Here is a 21,091-nt window from a genome sequence, read left to right as displayed (position 1 = left end):
GGATGGGGGAAAAATCCCAAGGCAGCACTGCCTTTTCACTTACTGATTTTTTTTTTAAACAAAATAAACATTGCTTATGATTGATATGTTCAAATCATGATGCAACAGCAGTATACACTAGATAGATGCATCAGCAGAAGTTAGTGCCTTAAGCACTGCAATCAACACAAACTGCCCATGATTCACAAACATAAGTGGTGTAAAACAGCTGCTCTTTTGAGGATTTTAAAATATATTGCCATATCAATCTATTGCTCAGCTATAAAAGGAAAAATATTCTTCGGATTTGCTTCTTAGTATTAAGTTCCTGGTTTAGTGAGAAGACTTATGAAGTTCTAGAAAGATATTGCCAGGGAAGGATAAAACATGACCAGACAGTGAAAGCTGCAGTTTACTTCAATGCAAAGAGCTCAGAAGCAGGCACTTGCATGCTCAGGCACATGGAGTTTTCACTATGGCCCCAGAATTTCAAAGGATTCAACCTCTCAGTGCTACAGCACCAGGGGAGTTGAACAAAGTGAACTGTCTGCCTGACTGCAGCGCAGAGCTTTATACTGGCTACCTCAGGGTTTCCAAAATCAGTCTAAGGAAGGAGTGCAGCAAACCTACGTGTAAAGAGAGGTAGGCAGGCCTACACTGAACTTCCTGCTGCTGCAGCTTGCCCAGAAACATACAGGTGCAACACGCTGTCAGCAGGCCCACTGAGCAGCTTACACACAGGATCTCCCAACATTTTGGGGTCCCTCCAAGATGAAGCACACCATTTCAAGTATGTGGAATCCCTTTCTACAGAATACTACCTCTAAAATTCACCATACAGCCTATATTAGGCTGGATTCAAATGTACTTTATAACTCTGTCCACTTAGGGGACGAGCACAAATTGCAATTTTAACTTTCACAGAGGAAAAAGTTGTTTTAGTTTTGATTTAGACACCTAGCATCACCCCTGGCAACAAAGACACTTTCCTTTGTGACCCCAGTGGTTGGTTACACTTTCCTAGATACTTTTCCTCACATTGTTGTCTGTTATCTTTCATCTCACCTATGTCACAAGAATGAAAGAGGCAGGAGCCTACAGCTTTATCACAGGAAACAATCCTGCAGACACAGAGACATCATTAGCTGTGTAACAAATGAAACTGGGGGAAAATGTCACTTGTTGGAAGCATTCCTCTTGGAGTGTGAAGTGATAGAAAAGTCAGCTTCAGAAAGCTTTGGAGCACTTTTGAAGCTGCTTCAAAGAAACCTCTCAGAATATCTCATCTCTAAAAGAAAAGTGTTAGGGAGCTGGTTTGCTTTTACTTTCAGGCTTATTTTCAGGGTTGCTATGACGTGTTCAAGCATCTTCCAACTTACTGCGTAATAGGAAAAAACCAAATCTCCCTATTCTGAGGCAAAGAGGTGATATGATCTCCCAAGACCTTGCAAGAGGCATGCTAAAAGACATTTGTCTTCAAGCTTGGAATAAACCCCCCCTTCCCAATCACATTTTCCTACTCCCCTAAAAGGCATGTTCCAACCATAGCTAGATAAGCTTCTTGCAGAGGAAGAAATTCGACTCCAACCAATATAGAAGTATAGCAAAGGACAAGAACTGATCTTGTTACTGAAGTGCTATGCTTATTTCCACATCCACGCCCACGACAGCTCTGAGCAGGAGTCACACTTCGGTTATTCCAGCCATTCCACAAATTTCAAAGTAACATTCACATTTTGGCTGGCATTCCTTAAGGGTGGGAAGAAGTAGAGATAAAAGTGCAATTGCATCCCTTCACTAGTTGCACAGCCTTAACTTTTCTCAGCTTTTCATGAAAAGAGGTACAAACAAATAACTAAACATACCTATACTTACCCATGCACATACATACACATAGACTCATATATTTCCAGAAATTACCAGTACGGAAATTCAACAGAAACCCCTACGGGCACTGCCCTGTCTGCAAAGGCAAGCACCACTGACATCATCTCATTGTTTAATTTGTTCAGAAAATGGCATTTTATTGAAAGTGTAACTTAGATTTATGGTTACATAATTTCCATTTGCAAAAGCAGACCCTAATCAGTCACAAGAAGCTGATAGAAACACTATTTACTGATACAAGCAGGACAATGAGTAAATTTCCATGAGCAAATACTCATTTGGCTTCTGTTACAGGGCAGCAACAGAACATGAAGACCTTAGCACTTCTCCACTGTTCTCTAAAAGCCTTAATTCTGTGACCTTCCCACACTGAGATATTTCTTATTTCCTAACTGGCAGGCACACAGTAGGTGCTCTCCTCCCTTAACAGCCCAGAGTTGTTTTAGAGAAATGATTCAAGATGACTAAGTTGACAGCATCATGTAGCCAAAAGCCAAAGCAGGAAGATGTTGCCAGGTTCCTGCTAAAAGGCTATGGGGGTCCAGGAATCACACACTCAATTGTCACCATGAATGCTCTCTGCAGAATTTTGAGCCATATAAGCTTAGAATTGTGTTATCTTCATATTGTACTAGACTGATGTATTTCAACTTCAGATATCGAGGAACAGGACACAATAGGTTTCTCCACTCCGAGCATACTGCCAGGGGATTCAGAAAGCAACATTTTATAGAATGGTGCTGCAGGAGACGTGACTCCTTTGTGCTGAGCCAGCACCAAGAGTCACATTGCCACACCATGTGCCTCAGCAGCAGCACTGGCTGGGGCTGGTCTGCAGCACGGCTGCACCATCAGCCACGTCTGACACTATGCTTATCTCAGACGTGTGACCTGTGGTGGACAACTCTTGCTGCAAGGGTGTAAAAAGTTACCCCTCAACCATCTACCCACTCCCCTGTGGCAGACAAACAGAGCAAAAGTGAGAGTTCACACTTGGGGTCATGTTTGAGCCACCAATGAAGTCGGTAGCTACCACACTACAAGTCTGTGTGATCACCAACAGCAGGCTGTTGCAGGGGTGAAGGGGGAATGGCAGCGAGTGACCTCTCACTGTCCTGGGTCACACACAGCCATGAGAGGGGAAAGAAATGCTGTCAGGGCCACTGATGCCTTAAAGCACGAGCCAGAGCCCAAACTCCTCACACATCCTGTGCTCAGCAGGAGCACTTGAGATATTGCCTTGTGACTTCAAATGATCACAAGATGATGCCTTCAAAGGCACTGCAGGTACTGTGTATGTGTGAGAATCTGGGGTGGGAGGAAATAGGAGGAAGAAAATGCAGGCAGGGAAGAAACACTAGTACAAAGGGGGATGCTCTGTTTTACAACCACATTTCCTACACTCGTGATCGCCACGCCCATCAGTACAGGATTCAGAGAAGCATTATTACAGGGACAGGCAAAATGAATTCATATTTCAAACAAGGCAGTTCAACTTGCACTGCAGAATGTTTCTGTTACTTGTTACCAGCTATCATTATGATTTGTTTTATGGTTTAAACAATATGAACATGATTCTTTCACTAGAACAAGTAATTGAGAGCAGCTGGAGGCTGGCTGCCCAGAAAATACTCTCTTATCACAATAATAAAGCAACTTTTTATTTAACCAAGGTCTTTTCAGCCTCAATACAGAGAGCACATGCATAAATACAACCAGTCTACAGCAGAAATTAGCATAAGCAATGCAAGATACTTCTTGGGTACTGAGTTACATTTAGCAATGAATTTAGCTATGACAACTGGGAAGATTTCTGCCATGTATTGTGGGAACAGTAAATTCTGTGCTACCACTTAAACAGTTCAAAAACATAGCTACAATGGCAGCTGACTTCTGGAACCCACAAAATCTACAGATGGCTCCTTACCACTGCATCTATAAAATATTCTTGAAAGTTATACCAAAGGTCTCCTAATGGTCCTCTCAACAAGGGTGCCTGCACTTTTCAAATGATTTCAAACCCAAGAGTTACACTTGGTCAGCATGCAGAAGAAAGTGTGGCCAGGTCTTAACCTCAGTCCCACACTTGCGTCCGCACCAGCTACTGTGTATTAAGAGATGTATCAGCCCAAATTACTAAAGGATTTTTCTAAATATGAAGTTAGCCCTCTGCTCCAGCAATGCACCTGGTCTGCTGTCCCTGAAAAGCCCCATTCCCCAAGAAGCACTACTCACTTTCAATTTACCATAATTGCTCAAACCCCCCCTAATGTGACTTGATTTTCTTGGGCTATTTAATTACTCTTGACACTGCTCATTCTATTTGCATTTTGATGGGTTTAAAACCCTAGAATTACTTCTACACACTTTCTTCAGCTGGTTACTCATATTACTGGACTTCATTCAATTTTTTACCAAAAATTCTGTTTTATCATAACAGTAACAGCTTTATTGTTCAGTAGCATGGAAGTGCTGTGCATAAATTGCTTCCAATATTGTCTTTAAGCTATCAGACAGAGCCAAAAGAAAGCCTGGTTTCTTCTCAAAAGACAAAGAGAGCTCTTAGTTGCATCAGTCAGTGAGCTGTGCTCTCTCTGGCACATCAGTGAACAGGAAAAAGCAGAATTGACAGAAAGGCAGGGAAACTCAGAAGCATCTGAATGGAGCTAGCTAATGTCCACACCACTAATTAATTACATTTGCATTTGAAGGAAAGGTATTTATCCTCGGGCTGGCCAGATCAAGCTCATAGTAACACTACACTCAAGTATCTACATATGTGAAAATGCTTGTTGTGTTAGGAATAACTCCAGTAGTTCTGTAGCTGACACTACTAGGACAATTGCAAGAGAGAGCAGTGACAAACAGGATAATCAGCTGGTGTTGACAAACACGGTGCTGTACAGAGCTGTCTTACACACTCTGCACAAGAGCAGGTGCTCTGCAGGTAATACCAGAAACTGTCAGTATATATAAAGTAAAAACCAAAGCAAGCAAAAATCCCACCCAACCAACATATATTTTCATAACAGTATTTTTGAAGTCATTAACAATCTGCCAACTCTTTTTGATGAAAACAACACCAATATGCAGTTTGTGACTGCCGGTCAATACCTGCCTTGAATATAAAGGTCACTTAAAGCTGACAGACTTATGGCTGAGGACATTACTAGTAAATCCATTTACTTCTACACCAGACAGATGAAAATAAGCAAGTCTTCATTTATCTATTCCACACAGCTGGCAGGAGAGCAGAGGTGTCAGCTCATGGAGAACAAAAATTCCAGACACAGCTGCTGTGACCTGCAGACCTGAACCCTCATCCAGCAGTGAGAATGGTCAGCAGCCAAGAGGGACCTGCTTTGCTAATCAAGCTCCTTTATCATGTTTGGCTTCAGACTCTTCCAAAATCAGTTTCCTTGCTTACCTACTGGCCCAGCTTGCAACAAGTGTTTCCTGAAATGTGAGGATAAAATCTCCTTGCAAAACTCTGCGGATAAAGATCTCCTTGTAAATCTCCTTACAAAGCATTAGGTACTCTGTTTTCTGAGAGGAGGAATTTGCTATCACCAAGTTCACTGAGTAATGGAAGAAATCAAACTGCCCATCAAGCTGACCTTCCCTCATGCATTATGTCACTGGATTCCCTAAGTGAAGTTTCAAGTTTGCAATGTTGGTCAGGTTTGACTGGTATTTGCCACCTGAGCTTAAATATGGAACTGCCTACGTTAAGAGTTGATTTTCAGCCAGCAGTACATTGACAACAGAGCAGCCAGTAATGTAACCTACCTGGATTCCCATCAAGATATTAATAAGCCAAGGTCCTGAATTCAGCCCTTTAAGGAACTTTGTATTGAAAAACATGTCATTTAAAAACAAGTATATTAGTTGTGGGAGAGTAGTGATGGGGAACTCCTGTCTTCAACAAACTGGACTTGTAAATATTAATAAATATTAAGTATTTTTAAAATTATAAAACTATTTATGAAATAAACAAAGGTTTAAAGACCTCTCATGGTGATTTAGGGAATCTGTTCATACATGGGTTATCAAGTTGATTGGTAACAAATGCTGGCATCTTTTGATGCTGGAGGCTTTGCTGCTTGTTCTTTTCGTAAAACAAAATGTTATACATTAAACCTTACTTAGACTGAGACACCCCGAGACAAAGCTTGACTAGCTAAATCTACACCCTCTAGCTTCTTTGCAAAAAGGAAGAAATGACAGCAACTCCCTAGAAACATAAAAAATGATCCAGGGGTTGCAGAGGGAAAAATCCACTGGCAATAAAAGGATAGAAAGTTTTGGATAGAGGACAAGGTCAGAAGTACACCATTTTGATGCAGGTCTCATCTAAGTACCAGGTTACTTAGGAATATGAAAAAGTGACAGCACAAAGACTGTATGAGCCACTGCAAAGGGATTTTTGGATACTCCAGAACATCTAGACTGAATCTTTGATAGTAGTCCAGAGCTAACAGAGAGGCAAGCGTACAAAAGAGCATGGCCTGTCATCCAAGAGCTCTCATTCAGTAACTATTGCTTCCAGCAAATAAATAAACAAACCAAAAAATCCTCAGAGCTCACCTGCCTGCTGACAGTTCACCACATATTCTTGGAAAGCATAAAGTCAGGACTCTAAGAACGTTAACTGAAATACTGTAAATGCTAATGCAATGTGTGCCAAGGGGAGAACAGCTCTGTCTACTCCTCCTCAGAGATGCATTAGGGCTCCCAGGGAAAAGCACTGGAGGTAACAGCAGGGCTGGCATGCTGCCTAACAAGAAACAAGCAGGGCTTGAAGCATGCATGGCTCCTACTGAGAGAATTAACTTCTGCCATCTTCCTAGGCTATCACCCACCATAGCAACACAGTTGCAAGGCACATCTTTGCTTGCAGGTGAAGTACTGGAGTGGGGCACTCTGGTGGGAACCAATGTTTGTAATGTCCAAGAAAGGACTGCTGCTTGCAGCACAAAAGTCAGCAACCACAGTGAGTTGTAGGAAGTTAGATCAGGAGAGTGGTTGCTTCTAAAGACCAACAACTAGGAGTGAGTTGGCCCAGATCCTTAAGCCTGTTGTCATCATTTGGGATGGGGGCAGGGTGTGCAACTGCTTGACTATAGCCTCCAGCAAGAGGAGAGCCCTGCCACGTGGTGGGAGACTACCACAACTCCTGAGGCATGGAAGCACAGCTCCTGAGGCCCTGCATGTACCTGAAAGCTCTCCCAGATCATTGTTTCTGCTCACAAAGAGATTCCCACTTCCACTCTTAACTTGGCAATAGGGTTCTACAAGTGTGGGAAGTAGTGAGAAACATAGGATATTAACAGCTTTCAGGATGTTAACAGAAAATAGCCACACAAAAGAGAAAAACATACCTGAATCTAGTAGTCAAGGGTTTTTAAGCTTTCCACTGTCAAAATTTATGCTTTGTCTAAATTATTAATTATTACAGAAGTTCAAGCCTACTTTCTGCACTGCTTGCTGCTTTAGCTTTATCTCAGCAGCTATCTACCATGGAACACAGCCATAGTATCACTGTATGCAATTACAAAGCTGAAGTCAAACTTTTTAAAAATACAATTATTTAAACCCCTCAACATGAAACTTAAGGAGCAGTAGATTAAATAGATAAAATACACAAAACATCTCCACAAAAATCCTATGCATAGATTGCATCCTTTTTCAGATACTGTAAAAAAGCCACTTGAGTGTTAGTCACATAGGATTTTGCAAAACAGAACAGAAACCACACTGCTCCAAGAGCTCTGCTTCAAGTTTTGGTCTCCGTTGCAATGTTCAGGGTAAATCTGCAGGGCACAAACCAACAGATGTGAAATCCTTCAATGAATCACAAAGCAATATACACTTCTTTCTCTCTTTGTTTAAATCCAAACTTGACAAAGCTGAAAGGAATGACTACTTGTCAAGAAGAATAATACAGTAACAGGTTCTCTGCATTCACACCCATGACAAGGCAGTAGATGAGGCACTTGACTTAAGTCCACCACACACAACTGCAAACCAGCTTATACAATAACTATGTGTTTAGGTCTCCTCAAACAAATAATGTCTGTTTCTTTCAAGGTTATTTAAATTTAATTTAAACTTTGTTTCATTCTCTCTGCACTGGCAGCTTGCCTAATTCTAGATGAATTTCTTCAAGCTCTAAATTTTTTTTTGTCACAAAAAGGTTTAAAAAAGGAAAAAAAAAAAAACCCCAAAGCCCAAACACTATCTCTGCACTTAGCACTTCACAAGAGATGCATAAAAATTGCCCACACTGGAGACAAACACACATCGAGATGCACAAATGAAATACCACAAACAAAAGACTGCTGCTTTGAAACCCTCTCTCTGTAGATCATATGATTGAAATGGTTCCATGCTTCACATTTAAGATAATGCTGCATCACGTACAGCATCAGAGCGACTGCTGCAGAAACTGCAAAGGCAAAGCATGCTGCTCTTATGATCTGCTTGTCTTTGACAATCTCACTAGAAAATTTTAAGAGTCAGAGGAAAAGATGAGGAAGGAATGGATGAGCCATTTGGTCGTTTGAGAAAAAGGAAAAGCACAGGCATGAAATGCTGCAGAGGGGGAACTTGACTTCCAGCAAAGATAAGGGAAGATGGTCAAAGATTAGGTATTCCACTGAAGATTGTGGGGAGGAAGAAGAGCAGAAGAGTGGGAAAAATCTGGCTTTTTTGTTTCTTGATGCGGGAGAGAAGGAGTTAAGCACATCCCACAGAAAACAGTTTAGTGACAGCAGAAGGAGGAATATTGGGGAAGTGGCTAAAAGAACAAATGAATTTGTTGCAATCTCATTATCTCTTTTATAACTGAATCACACCTTGGTGGAGATTCAGCTTACACAAAAAAAAAAAATAGTGGTCTGTCCTTACTTTCCAAGTGTTTCTGTTACATTTTATACATTCTAATGGGAAAAAAATGTATACTCATCCTATTACAGGAAAATTATGCACCAGCTGGAAGAAGTTAATGACTGAGATCAAAACTCCATAAAAGCTGTTTCAGGAACCTACAGTTTGTAACACTTGTAAGAAAAGTACATGTTAAACCAGCATAAAATCTTACAGTTGTAAGAAACTGTTTAACAAAGTGATGCACTGCATGGGTGAAAAATGAATGGCATGGACCCTCAGCATTAACAGGCACAATTTTAGGCAGACAATTAGAATCTATCTTACTCCCATTTTCCACCACAGTCCCAAGTTCCAAGAGTAAAAGCAGGTCCAGTGCCATCCAAGCATTTCAACTATCACAGGTATATGAGAACTCAGCTCTGAAACCCATCTTTAAACCCTGTAAATTTTTTAATTATGAAAAGCATATGAAATTAACTCATAAAAATATGAGTCAGTAGAGAACAAAGTTTAATTATTGAAATTTCAACAGACAGAAGAACCTGAAGTTCACTGTATGTAGAGGGTCAATGACCTCAAAGAAATGTCTGCTGAAAATATACGCTTGAAATTCTGGTCCTTTTATCCATAGCGTCTTGTAGGAAAACAGAGACTCCCAAGTGATGAAGGAACATAAAACTCCCGACTAAAAATGAAAGTAATATTTAGATCACTGTTCTAACTCCAGAGGCATACAGAAATCTCCTACTGCTGTTACCAGAGAAAAAACTGAGAGAAGTTATTTTCCATAATATTAAATGCTCATGGTATCCAAGTCCTTTCAAAGCAAGAAGCAAAGCTTTATAGCCCGCATCTAGAAAGCAATCAGGAAGCACTGCAGAGTGAGTGATCATGGCTACAAGAAAGTAAAACAGGAAGAGCTCCTGCTTTAGCTCAGACACTTACTCAGCTCCTTGCTTTCCCTAAGCCCCTTCTCTACTCTACTCCAAACCCATCCTGCCCACGGAGCAGTTTCAGACAAGTGCTGAGGCTCACAGTAGGTCTCACACACAGTACGCACCACTAAGTTTCATCAAAGCTGTTGGACAGCAGAAGAGACAAGCCCAAACTCCCTGCTGGCAGAGCTGCTCTGAGCTCAGCTGCTCATTTTCTGCCTAGTCCCCTGAGCAAGCTGGGCAGCACCGAACTGGTCACTGCACCACACTGCTTGTCGACCAGATAGTCATTAGGATCAAGGAAAGATGCCAACTGCTGCAGAGCTGTCAGGAATGGTTTAGCAGATGCAGGAGCTGAGGTGGGCACTGCAGATAGGGGCTGGGAGGGAGAAGAGGGATGGAGTCCTTCTGATGACAGAAGAAAGAGCAGATACAAGATAACTCTTCAAGAAACCAGGCTGTTGCACTTGGAACAATTTTTTCATTAGAGGACTGCCAAGCGAGCAGATTGCATTTTAATGTAAAAGGCACATGTCCACCTGTCCCTATAAACTAGTATGACCAATACAGTGCAAGGCACCATAGAAGATAATCTTTCTCCTCAGCTGAGCACTTAGTTTTCCAATAATCTGTATCCAGTCTGACCACCTCAACAGGAATTCTAATTATTTATAATAACAGAAAAGGTTCTCATTTAAGATGATAATATGCATGCTTATGCTGAGAGATTACAACAAAATTAAGTGTATGCAGAGTGGTTCAATTTCTGTATTTTTAAATTCATGAGAGGCATGTAAACATAGTTAACTAACTAATGATCTAACCTGCTTAATTTGTTTTCCTTTTCTTGACAGGTGACCCTCTTTTCCTACAGGAATGCCTTTTACATGCTTAACATGCAAACATTACCCCAGTGCTGATACTTCAGCTTTTTCTGTAGATTGAAATCAGAACTGCTGTTGGTATCACCTTTGCTTGAGAGATATGGCATTAGCATTTTCAGTAGAGATTTCTTTTGGAGGAGGCAGATGGAATTACCTTCTCTCTGTTTATGCAACAGACTCTTCAGATGGGGAGTGTTACAAGGGATCACCACGTGCTTCTCATAAGGGCCGTGCTTTGGCAAATCAGAGCTAGCTCCCTACTGACAAGAGACATTGCAGCAAGGAGTATAATTTGTACTACTAACACAAAGTTATGCATTCTAAAGTACAAACTTCTTTGTTTGCCAGGATTTTAGACACCCTAGACATTACACTGTATCAAAAAAGCAAACCTTCTGCAACTAGATGCTATGAAAAGAATACACAACTAGTTTCTCCCATAGCTTTCAAAATCAGAGTTTTCCCTACTTTGCAGACCCTGAAGCATGAAAACACTCATTCATTCACAAGCCTACTAAACATGTAAAAAAGTCATTATCCTGAAAACTCCTGGCTCAAGAGAAGAGTCAGGACTGTGATTTTCAGAAAATGTATAATAAATGTATTCTTCAGTATAGAAGTAAAAAGCTAACCTGATCAGGATTTTTTGCTGTTTTGTTTCTTTTTAGTAACTCCAGTCATAACACTTTAGTTAGGGGCTGCAGACAACTCAAAGTTAACAAACTCCTCTTTTCTCAGTGCAAGACTGCACTACCAAAGTCTGGAAGTGTTTTTTAGCAGAAGGGTTGCCTGTAAGAAATGAGCTGACTTCACCCACCAACTACATGTGGCAAAACAGTGTCTTGTGACCACCCTCAAACCAGGCTGCACTACAGCCCACCACCTACAAAAACATTTGGGATAGATAATAAGATCCAAGTCAGTCATAAATGAAAGCAAACCATGAGAGAAGCATTTCACTCTTTCTGAGCATCTGAGGGATGTGGTAAGCAAACACAATCAGTCCAATTCAGCAGCAGCATAATATAGCCATTGTTTACAAAAGCAATGATGTTAAAAGCAAAACATGTTTTGAAAAGATGAAGGAACACATGAAATGGTTTCAAACTAACAAAAAGCTATTTTACAACATCCTTTATACATTGCTAGGTGTGTTTTCTTGCAAACAGAGCTCTGGGCAAGTTATGTGTGAAGAGAAGAAATAATCTAGTTAGAAAGTGTTCAGTCAGCTTTTTCTACTTCAAAACGTTTTAAAAAGCCCTCTGAGACCTGCCTTCAGTCTTTTGTAGTTCCACATATGCACTGAATTTTTACACTATGCTGACATTCCCTCAACTTACACACATTTGGCTGTTTTCACCTTTCCAATTAGCTTAATAGCTAATTTACTTGATGGATCACAACTACACAGCAATAGTGGTCTAAACAAGCCAGTGTTCAACATCTTCAGAGAGACAGAAGATACTGGCAGTTCCCATGGGAGGAAAACAATAGACAAGCTCATGAGTCTCCTTTCATCTTATCCACACCAGTTCTCCTTGGTGCTCACAGCCAGTGTGTAAGTAATATAATTTAGGGTTATAGAAGAGGCATAATCCAGTAAATACATACTAGGAGTGAGTTATAGAGAAGCCCGAGTCCATCAGACACCACATTGAGCAATATGTGAGCACCCCATCAGAGGAGGGTGGGGCAAGCAGCACAGAGAAGCAAAATTGAAAGGAAAAGGGTGAGGTGATGAAAGAAGCAGCCCCAACTTCACCATCTTCTCCTTTATGATACTACACTAAGCCTGGCTTCCCACTTGATCTACTAACTGAATATATGTTCAACCTTTAATAAATGACAAAGGACTTCAAGGAAAAAAAAAAAACCAAACCAGGAAGAAGTAATAATTGGGAAAACACAAGATTTCCCTCTTCCTGTTTCCTTGTTAGTATCACATCTAACAGTTATAACTGTTAGAATAAACTTTGAAAAAACACTGATGTCTGTGGGGTTTCAATTTCTCTTTTACCCAGTATTTACTTGAAATTTTCTATTATGTCTCCTCATTTCTAAAGCTTCCCTTCCTCCATCTCTCTTTCCTTTAGTAGGCACAGATCAGCCTCTGCCAAAAGCCATACCAAAGCCATATCCCTGCTTCTGCAGTCGCCCCATGTGAACACCGGCAAAGGCCAGCGTTGCCTTATTCACCAGCTGCGTGCTGGAGGCACATCCTTGCTCTTCCTCGTAGCACACAGTGCTGTCCTTCCCAAAACAAACAGAACATAGGGAGCACCAGCAGAAAGAAAAACTACCTGCCAAGACAAACAGAAAACCTTGTATTTTGCTCTAAATCCTCTCAATCCTGGTTTGAACTCAACCGCAGAGTAAAACCATGCAAAGGAAAAAACCCGCAATGCCAAAAAGACCCAAACATAAAATCTCTTTCCTCTCACTTGGTGAGATGACTTTTTCTCAGAAGTGTAAACAAAATTCAACGGATTAAAAATAAACAACAAAAACCAAAACCCTCCAAACTCTCAACAGAAAAAACTCACAAGACAAATAAAATCCTTGGTCATCGAGCATGATTTAGACAAGTAACAACTGAAAAATTCAGTGGCAGCAACAGAAGTCAGTAAATATTTTGCTCATTAAATGACACTTTTTCTTAAAAGCCTGTATGCACAGACATTAATAGAGCTGATTTGTGAGCAAAAAGAGCCAGTCTTCTAGAAACCAGACTTAGAGACACAGAAGCTCTTGCTTCAACAGGAGCCAATCTTCTCAATAATTTTCACACAAGAGAAACCTTAATGAACTCAGAAGAGCTCTTTTCAGCTTCTCTATGTTCATGATAGACAAATCATTCACAGCACCTAGTCCTGACCCACTCTGTGATCAAGACACAAAGCTGGGACTCAGAGCTTGAGGCTCTGTTCCCAATTCAAGCAGAGACCACCTGTTCGACCCTAGGCAAGCCTCTTAATCCCTGAGTTTTTGTTCTTTGTTTAAAAATAGCCCTAATCTGCCTTTTGTCATACTAATCAGACTGTAGTGGGTACAGAAAACTTATAAAATGTGAGTCTATAACCTCCCACAGCCCCTTTCAGGACTACTGTTACAGCTACCCATGCCCCAGACCTCCAGTAGACTGACTCAAATTTGTTTTCAAATGTTCACAGTTTTAAGCATGATTTCCCAGAAAACCTATTTATTCACATAGACAACTGCACAATAGTTATTTGGCAAATTGGGATACACTGACATATTTGCAACTATCTCATGTCAACATTTCACTTAGTACCTCAACAAGCATTATTTTACAGCTATGTCTCTACTATTTAAAGTTCAAATAACATTTGTGCCAGTGGTTCATGCTCCAGTCTAGATCTCCAAATACAAAAGGTTGTGAAATAACATCAGCATACAGAAAAGTTATCCAAAATACTAAGTCATCAGAGAAAAAACCAAAGTGATTATTGCTAATGGAAGGCTGTATATATCAGTCTACCCAGATACAAAGTACATGCAAACATTTTTTTTTTCTAGCTAGGGATATCAAAGCATGTAGTTTACACAAATAAGAAGTAGTACCAGGACCTACAGACACTAGACAGACCTATATGTGGCTTAAAATAGTTCTTAGTACTTTCGAGGTTCTTCCTCATTTCAGCTTCCTTACTTAAACACGCCAAATGCTCAACAACCCGTTCCTTAGTTTTCCTATGCTGCTTCCAAGTTTCAGCAATTCTGATGAATACTGCACATCACAGTTCCCCTCCATTTACCCTGCCCAGGGAAAGCCAACATCCTCCTGAACGGAACTTTCCTCCTGAAAACAGCAAAGGGTAAATATCGCCCTGACCGACATCGGCTGCAAGTCAGATTTATATAAAGACGAGCCCGCGTCCAGAAAGCCTGGATACGGCCTGACAAAACCCCCTAAGACCTAAATCCTTTCCCCAGCCCGCTTAAGTTGGATGTTTCCAGCCTCATAATGCTTCACCGGCACCGGGCTTCTGAATGAAAAGGAGGGAGGGGAACCCCCTATACACCCTTAAGGAGTTATTTGATACATCAGACGGATGAACAACAGTAAAATAGAGGGGAAACTCCTCACGAGGAGACACGAGGGGCTGAGCTCTCGAGAAGTCCCTGTCCCCAGACGAAGCACCCTGGGCCTCCTCCTCTCCCCGGAACCTCCACAGGCGGCCCCGGGCCGGGACCCCGCCACCATGAGGCACCTGAGGGCGGGAGGACAACAGGTAAAGCCGGCCCGGAGGGAGCGCCCGAGGCAGGGTTTCCTTCCGCCGCCCGAGCGAAAGCCTGAGGCGGGCGCAGGGAGAAGGGAGCCCGCCGGAGCGCAGGGGAGGAGGCGGCCGGCGGAGGGTCCTGCCCGCCCGGCCGGTAGCTCCTGCCGCCCGCGACCCTCCCGGTCCACTCACACACACACAGCTCCACCACGTAGGCGTAGTAGGACCAGGCCACGACCAGGGCGATGAAGGCCACGGGCACCCAGGCCAGCACCTTCTGGCAGCACTTGAGGACGTGGGACGGCGCCATCTTCCCTGCCGGGCACCGCGGCAGCGCCGGCGCTGCGACGGGCGGGCGGCGGCTGCAGCTCCGGCCGCCGCTGCGGAGCCGGCCCCGGGCGGGCCCTGGGCGGGCCGCAGTGGGCGGGACAGGGGCGGCCCCAGCGCCCGCCACCGCCCCCTTCTCGGGGTGCCGGAACGCCTCTGGATCACAGAACGGTAAAGGATGGAAGGGACCTCTGGAGATGATCCGGTCCAACCTCCCTTGCCAAAGCACGGTCACCTCGAGCAGGTGACACAGGAACGCGTCCAGGTGGGTTTGGAATCTCTCCAGAGAGGAAGGCTCTATGACCTGCCAGGGTAGCCTGTTCCTGTGCTCTGCCCACCCTCCAAGGAGAGTTCTTCCTCATGTTGAGGTGCAGCTTGTGTTTTAGTTTATGGCTATTGCTCCTCGTCCTGTCACTGGGCACCACTGAAAAGAGCCTGGCACCATCCCCTTGCCACCTGCCTTGGTGATGCATTTATATGCATTGACGAGCTTTCCATGTTGCCTTCTCCTCTCTAGACTAAACAGGCCCAGCTCCTGGAGTCTCTCCTCATAAGAGAGATGCTCCAGATCCTTAATTATCCTTGGAGGGTCCTCCACGGGACCCTCTCCAGTAGCAACTTGTACTGAGGAGCGCACAGCGCTCAGAACGGGACACAGCGCTCAGATGAGCGCACAGAAGGGGACACAGCGCTCCAGATGTGGCCTCTACGGGGCTGAGTCGTGGGGAGGATCCCCTCCTTCGACCTGCTGGCCATATTCTTCCCGATGCATCCTTCGCCATTGCACCTTGGGGGACCCTCCGCCTCCCTCTGTTCGCACGGGCGAGATCCTCCTCCGACCATAAACCTGCTCTTAAACCTCCAGCTTTTCCCTTTTCCTGTCCTGGCCGGACGGGTCGGTGTCGGGCAGGAAGGCGGTGGGACAACTCCGGGCCGTGCTGCTGCCTGCCCCTGCTCGCCGAGCACTTACACCGCTCAAGCAGCCTGTTGGGTGCCGCAAAGGGAACTTTAAAATGACTAACTACTCTTTTGTTCCACCGGCTGTTCCCGAGCGGCGCTGAGCGCCTGACAGCTGCGGCCACACCGCGGCCTCGGCCGGGCACTGCCGCCGGCGCTGCCTTGCGGAGCTCAGCCTCCGGAGGGCCTGAAATCTTTAGCCTTACTTTGGCATTGCTGTGGGTGGGATGCCGAGGTCGGAACGGCCCGCGCCATGGCAAAATTCCCCATCTCCCCGCCGAACCAAGGGGTGCTCGCGCCAGGAGCGCGTCCCTGGCCCCTGGCGGCTCCCGCGGCGCTCCGGCGCCATCTGGCGGCAGCAAGAGGGGCCTCCTGAGCGGAGGGAAACGGAGCCGACAGCATCCATAGGGAACAAACAGCATCCACAGAGAACAGACGGCATCTTAACAGCTGACAATGAGGGAACACGCTGGCCAAATACCCAAGACACAGCCTCTGTATGTGTGGCAATGTGTGTGTGTTCATCTGGGTATCAGAGCAGAGGAATGAAGCAGCGACCTGTGGCCCTGATGTAGAGGGCAGGGACATGTGCCCAGGGATCAGGGAAAGATTATCAGTCTGGGATCTGAACTCTGGGTATGGGCATGCTTGTGCACGCTGTGTAGAGGAGCATGATCAGGATGGTGGGGAAGGGGATTGTAAGACTTCACGCAGTAATGCAAGGGCTGCAAAAGACTGCAGGAGAGGGAGAGAGCTGGTGTAAGAATTTGGTGTGGCCCACTCCTAACAGAGAGATGTACAGCAAGGGAGGAGTGACTGGTAACATGGACAGCATCTTGGTTATGACATCTAGTCACTCTGACAAGAAGTACTGACAAGGATGGAGCAGTTTGGATTTAAGGTGAACTAGGACAGTCTTGATCTGATGTGCTGGTTAGCACATCAGGGATATAGCTGAAGTATTCTAGTTTCTCTAACCTTCATTAATTGTGGCACTTGGGGACATGCTTGAGTGGTGACGATGGCAGTGCTGGGTTAGCAATTTGATTTTATGAACTTAAAAGGTCTTTTCCAACCCTAATGATTCCATGATTCTGTTTCTTAAGGGTATCAAAACATGCCACAACTGCTGTGCTTTACATCAAGATCTCATGGGACTGTTAACACTTGGCCTCAAGACAATGGGAAAGCATTTAAATTATTGGTGTCAAAATAGTATTTGTTAATAATGCTTTTAGAAGGACCTGAGTTTGATACTTCTGTGCGCTTTTAATAATTTAATTGCTGTGTTAGTTTCTTAGTAGAAACTAACTCTAGTTTCTTAGTAGAAACTAACTACTTTCTCTGTATTCAGTGAAGAAACATTGTACTTCCAAGCCTTCAGGAATAAAGAAGGGACCTGGACCTGCGAAGCAAAGTTACAAACAACTTTTACCAAGAACATCCTGCATGTTACTGTGGCTGTAAGTGACTCCTGGCTGTTACTGTGCCTTAACCATCCTCTTGGCTGTGCTTCCACCAACTTTTCTGACAAAATCCCATTCACAACAAACACAATTCCTAACATGAAGAATAAGGAGCACAGACATGAATAAAAAGGTTTAGCCAGCAAATAGTTCACTATGCTAGGGAAGATGTGAGGGGTTCCAACATGATCCTCCCTATCCAAGTCTTCCCTGCTGACACAAAACTGCAGTTTCACCCACAGAGGTATCAGTGGAGCCGTGTGTGTTGACATTCCCTTTTAGCAGGTCCATACTGAGCTGCAGGAACAGCCACACGTGGTTTGGATGCGGTCTGACGCTGGCAAAGCTGGAAGCTGTGACACAGCCAGTGTTTCAGTTCTGGGTCAGACAGATGCCTTGGGCAGGATGGAAGGCCAGTGGCTGCAGTATAAACCTTGGACAGGACAAACTCTATCAGCTACAACCCAGCAGCATTTCCGTGCAGCGTTTCCAGAATGACAGGAACTGAAGCGAGACTGAATTAAACAAGGACAACACCAAGGTCGTGAGGTGGCAGAGAGAGATTATTTATCCCCTGACAGTGCCCCCCACTGAGGAGTTTTGCTGCACAAGAAGCCCCTTGGCACAGCTGGCAGGAACTATCATCTTCCACTCCTGAAAGCCACCTGGGATGTCTCTACAAGGACCTCTTGAGAAGAAATCAGCTCCTTGAATAGAAGTCATGCAGGATGGAAGGAAGCTCTGCTAGGAATTGCTGAACACCTGTTTGACTTCAAATGGCTGCAGTGCAGCTTGTGCAAACTTTGCTGCCTCATTTGTGGGGAGGGACAAGAAATGACACTTGGAGCAGATTCTAGGAAGGTGAAGAGCAACTCAGAATGTCATGTTGTGGGAATAGCTACTCACCACACTCTCACTGGATCCCATGACTGTCAAATATTGAAAAACAAAAGGCAAAAAGGCATCTCCTGTCCATTTTCACATCACACATCCACTTCTGGCTGCCCACCTGCTTCAGTCACATTGAAAATTGTGTAAGAGAAGTGAAACGTTTCCCCTTTGTAGTCTCAGCACCAGTTAGGGTCTGTTGCAGTCTTCCAGATGTTTGTTGGTCCCAGAGCAAGGCCCTGCAAACACTCTTGTTACTCAGAATTTCTCTCTTTACTATTTAGAGGTTATAATCTCCAACAATTTCATCTCCGTTTTGCTTCTGTATTTTTTCCCTCTCCAAGTAGCTCATCTTAAACTCCAGGAGCATGCAATCCCAAGGCAGAAGCAACCAAACTTCTTAGATGAAGACTGATGCAAAATCATAATTTGTCTCATTTATTCCTTGTAATATGAGACAAATCAAATTTTTGGAAGCTTTGAATTCCTGATGTACACATAAACCCAAGAGAGATTATGTAAAATGTTTGCTCTTCACATTCCAGTACAGATCATGTAATCTTGTACAGGCCAACTACCAGGGATTACTATCCCTTTTTTGCACTGGATCAAATTTATAAATTGTAAGGATGCATTTTTGGTCAAACAGCATTTTAAAAAACCTAATTTCAGCCATATTGATTCAGTTCTTGCTTACCTAGCATCCTTTTGTTCAATGATATTCATGTTTGCCTTATTTTTGATTTATTCTAATAGCTCTTCTGTTTCTTCTTTTGACTTCAGGACTTATCATTTAGTCTCCTTTTCTAAAGATTAATGGCAAAGCATTGTATTTTGGTATCCTTTCTTTTCAATAGCAAATGTCATCTTCTACCCTGTGACTCATTTGCCATTGCTCTAGGAATTACCTTCTGTGCATTATTTAATGATGTACACCACTTTTTCAGTAATGTATGCTCATTCCAACAGTATCAGTTTCAAAGTAGATTAAACCACAGTAAGAGGCCACATAATTTAAAACAAAAAATCTGTATCCTGAAAAAAGAAGAAAATTTTAAAACACTTTATTGGAAAGTCTTAAATTAAAACAATTGTTTTTCTTTGGGGTGATTTAGAGCCAGTTGCTCCATGGGCTGACATTAAAGCTGAGAAATTTTCCCTAGAGCAGTGGACCTGAGGCACAGTGTTGTGGTAGAACGCCTCTGTAGAATATCCTTTCTCCAGGAAAGTGCTTGTGGCATTCACAAAGTACAGGCTTAGTCCAGAGAGGCTCATCTTCTGTGCCCCCTTTGCAGTCCATGGAGAAAGGCCAGGCCCTCTAAGGCTGTTTCAGAGCAGGGAGCTTGCATCTGAAATCCCATGAGAAAAACTCCCACACATTCCTCTCAATTACCTATGGAATATTCCTCCTTCTATTTTTTCAAACCTGTGTGTCTGAAATCTGGCCAACACAAACCCAGTCATAAACAGTGCTCTGCAAGGTGTTGTGTCCATTCTCCCACAGCCTGATGCCATCCCATGTTACTTCCACCACTCACTCAGCCTGGAAAGGCAGGCCAGCCTTCTGCCAGAGGCAGAAGTGAATAACAGATTCATTTAAAAAAGACTTCCAAGATCACCAAGTCCAGCCATTAATCCAGCACTGCCATGTCTACCACCACTAAACCATGTCCCCAGGTGCCACATCTACACATCTTTTCAACACCTCCAGGGATGGTGACACAACTGCCTCCATGGACAGCTTATCCCTGCTTGACAACCTTTTATATGAAGTTTTTTTTCCCTAGCATTCAATCTAAACTCACAATGGGCACACAGGTGAGGAAAACCATGGTCTTTTACTCCTCAGGGCATGAGATGCTGTGGCTGAGCCCCTGCAGGTGTGAGCAGTGCTGAGCAGGTTCCCTGCAATGTTGGTGTGCAGGAACAGCAGCCCAGGACAGCAAGCAGAGCTCTGCACTAGGGCACTCCAATTAATGAACTGGAAACATTATTAACTAAGCCAACATCAGCCTAATGGGAAATCTGTCTCCACATATGCTGTATGATTTTTTTTATTATCGAGTCAGCTAGGAATTGTTTAATAAACAAAGCCAACAGGAAACATTCAAATAAATGAGTGAAGAGACACACACTTGTTTGCTGATTAATTTTGTGCATGCTCAAGTCTCTCAGGTTTTCTGTTCTGCAAAGGGCATTTGGCTTCTTGTTGGATGACATCTTCAGCTTCTGTAGCAGGAGCTTCTGTGGCCAGCTGGGCACTAGAGAGTGTGTCTACGTCTGCCATCTTGATGCTTCCCTTGTGACCAACTGCATTACAGGAGCTGTTTGTTGGGGCAACTTGGATCTCACTAATAATGACCACAACATCATTTGGGCACGTATTTTCTGTTTAGAATGACTGAAGGCTTTTTTCTGCATTGGAGTAGTTTCCTGAACCAGCTGTGACTGTTTTACAGGAAAAAACAAAACTGAAGGTATGAGGCATGCTTGCCCTCTCCTGTGAGAACTCCAGCATGAGAAGAAAACTCATTTTAAATTTTGATGTACACTTATTGATCCATTTCTATGTTTTAGTCCAAGTATGGTCAATATACCTGAAATTTATACTTCCTCTAAGCAACATGATTGTTCCC

The 21,091-nt window shown here is 43.5% G+C and overlaps 2 protein-coding genes across 5 annotated transcripts in view; both read right to left on the bottom strand.

Moving 5' to 3' along the window:
* The window catches only part of ZDHHC20 (zinc finger DHHC-type palmitoyltransferase 20), a 49,131-nt gene extending 33,969 nt beyond the window's left edge, over window positions 1–15,162 (bottom strand). For 2 of the 4 annotated variants that reach the window (XM_036404129.2, XM_036404130.2), the window contains exon 1: window positions 15,010–15,162. In XM_036404129.2, the coding sequence (XP_036260022.1) occupies window positions 15,010–15,127 (118 nt within the window). In that variant the 5' untranslated portion in view covers window positions 15,128–15,162. The remainder of the gene's footprint in view (window positions 1–15,009) is intronic. The other 2 variants (XM_036404131.2, XM_036404132.2) reach the window with 2 other exon arrangements.
* Window positions 15,163–19,499: 4,337 nt separating this feature from the next.
* Window positions 19,500–21,091, bottom strand: part of MICU2 (mitochondrial calcium uptake 2) — a 137,603-nt gene continuing 136,011 nt past the window's right edge. The window contains exon 13 of the transcript XR_004982144.2: window positions 19,500–20,903. The gene's annotated coding sequence lies outside the window, so the exon portion shown is untranslated. The remainder of the gene's footprint in view (window positions 20,904–21,091) is intronic.

This window comes from Molothrus ater, chromosome 2 (genome assembly GCF_012460135.2).
Source record: "Molothrus ater isolate BHLD 08-10-18 breed brown headed cowbird chromosome 2, BPBGC_Mater_1.1, whole genome shotgun sequence".
Classification (NCBI taxonomy): domain Eukaryota; kingdom Metazoa; phylum Chordata; class Aves; order Passeriformes; family Icteridae; genus Molothrus; species Molothrus ater.
The sequence above is the reverse complement of the archived record's forward strand: the minus strand, read 5'-3'. Positions and strand labels throughout refer to the sequence as shown.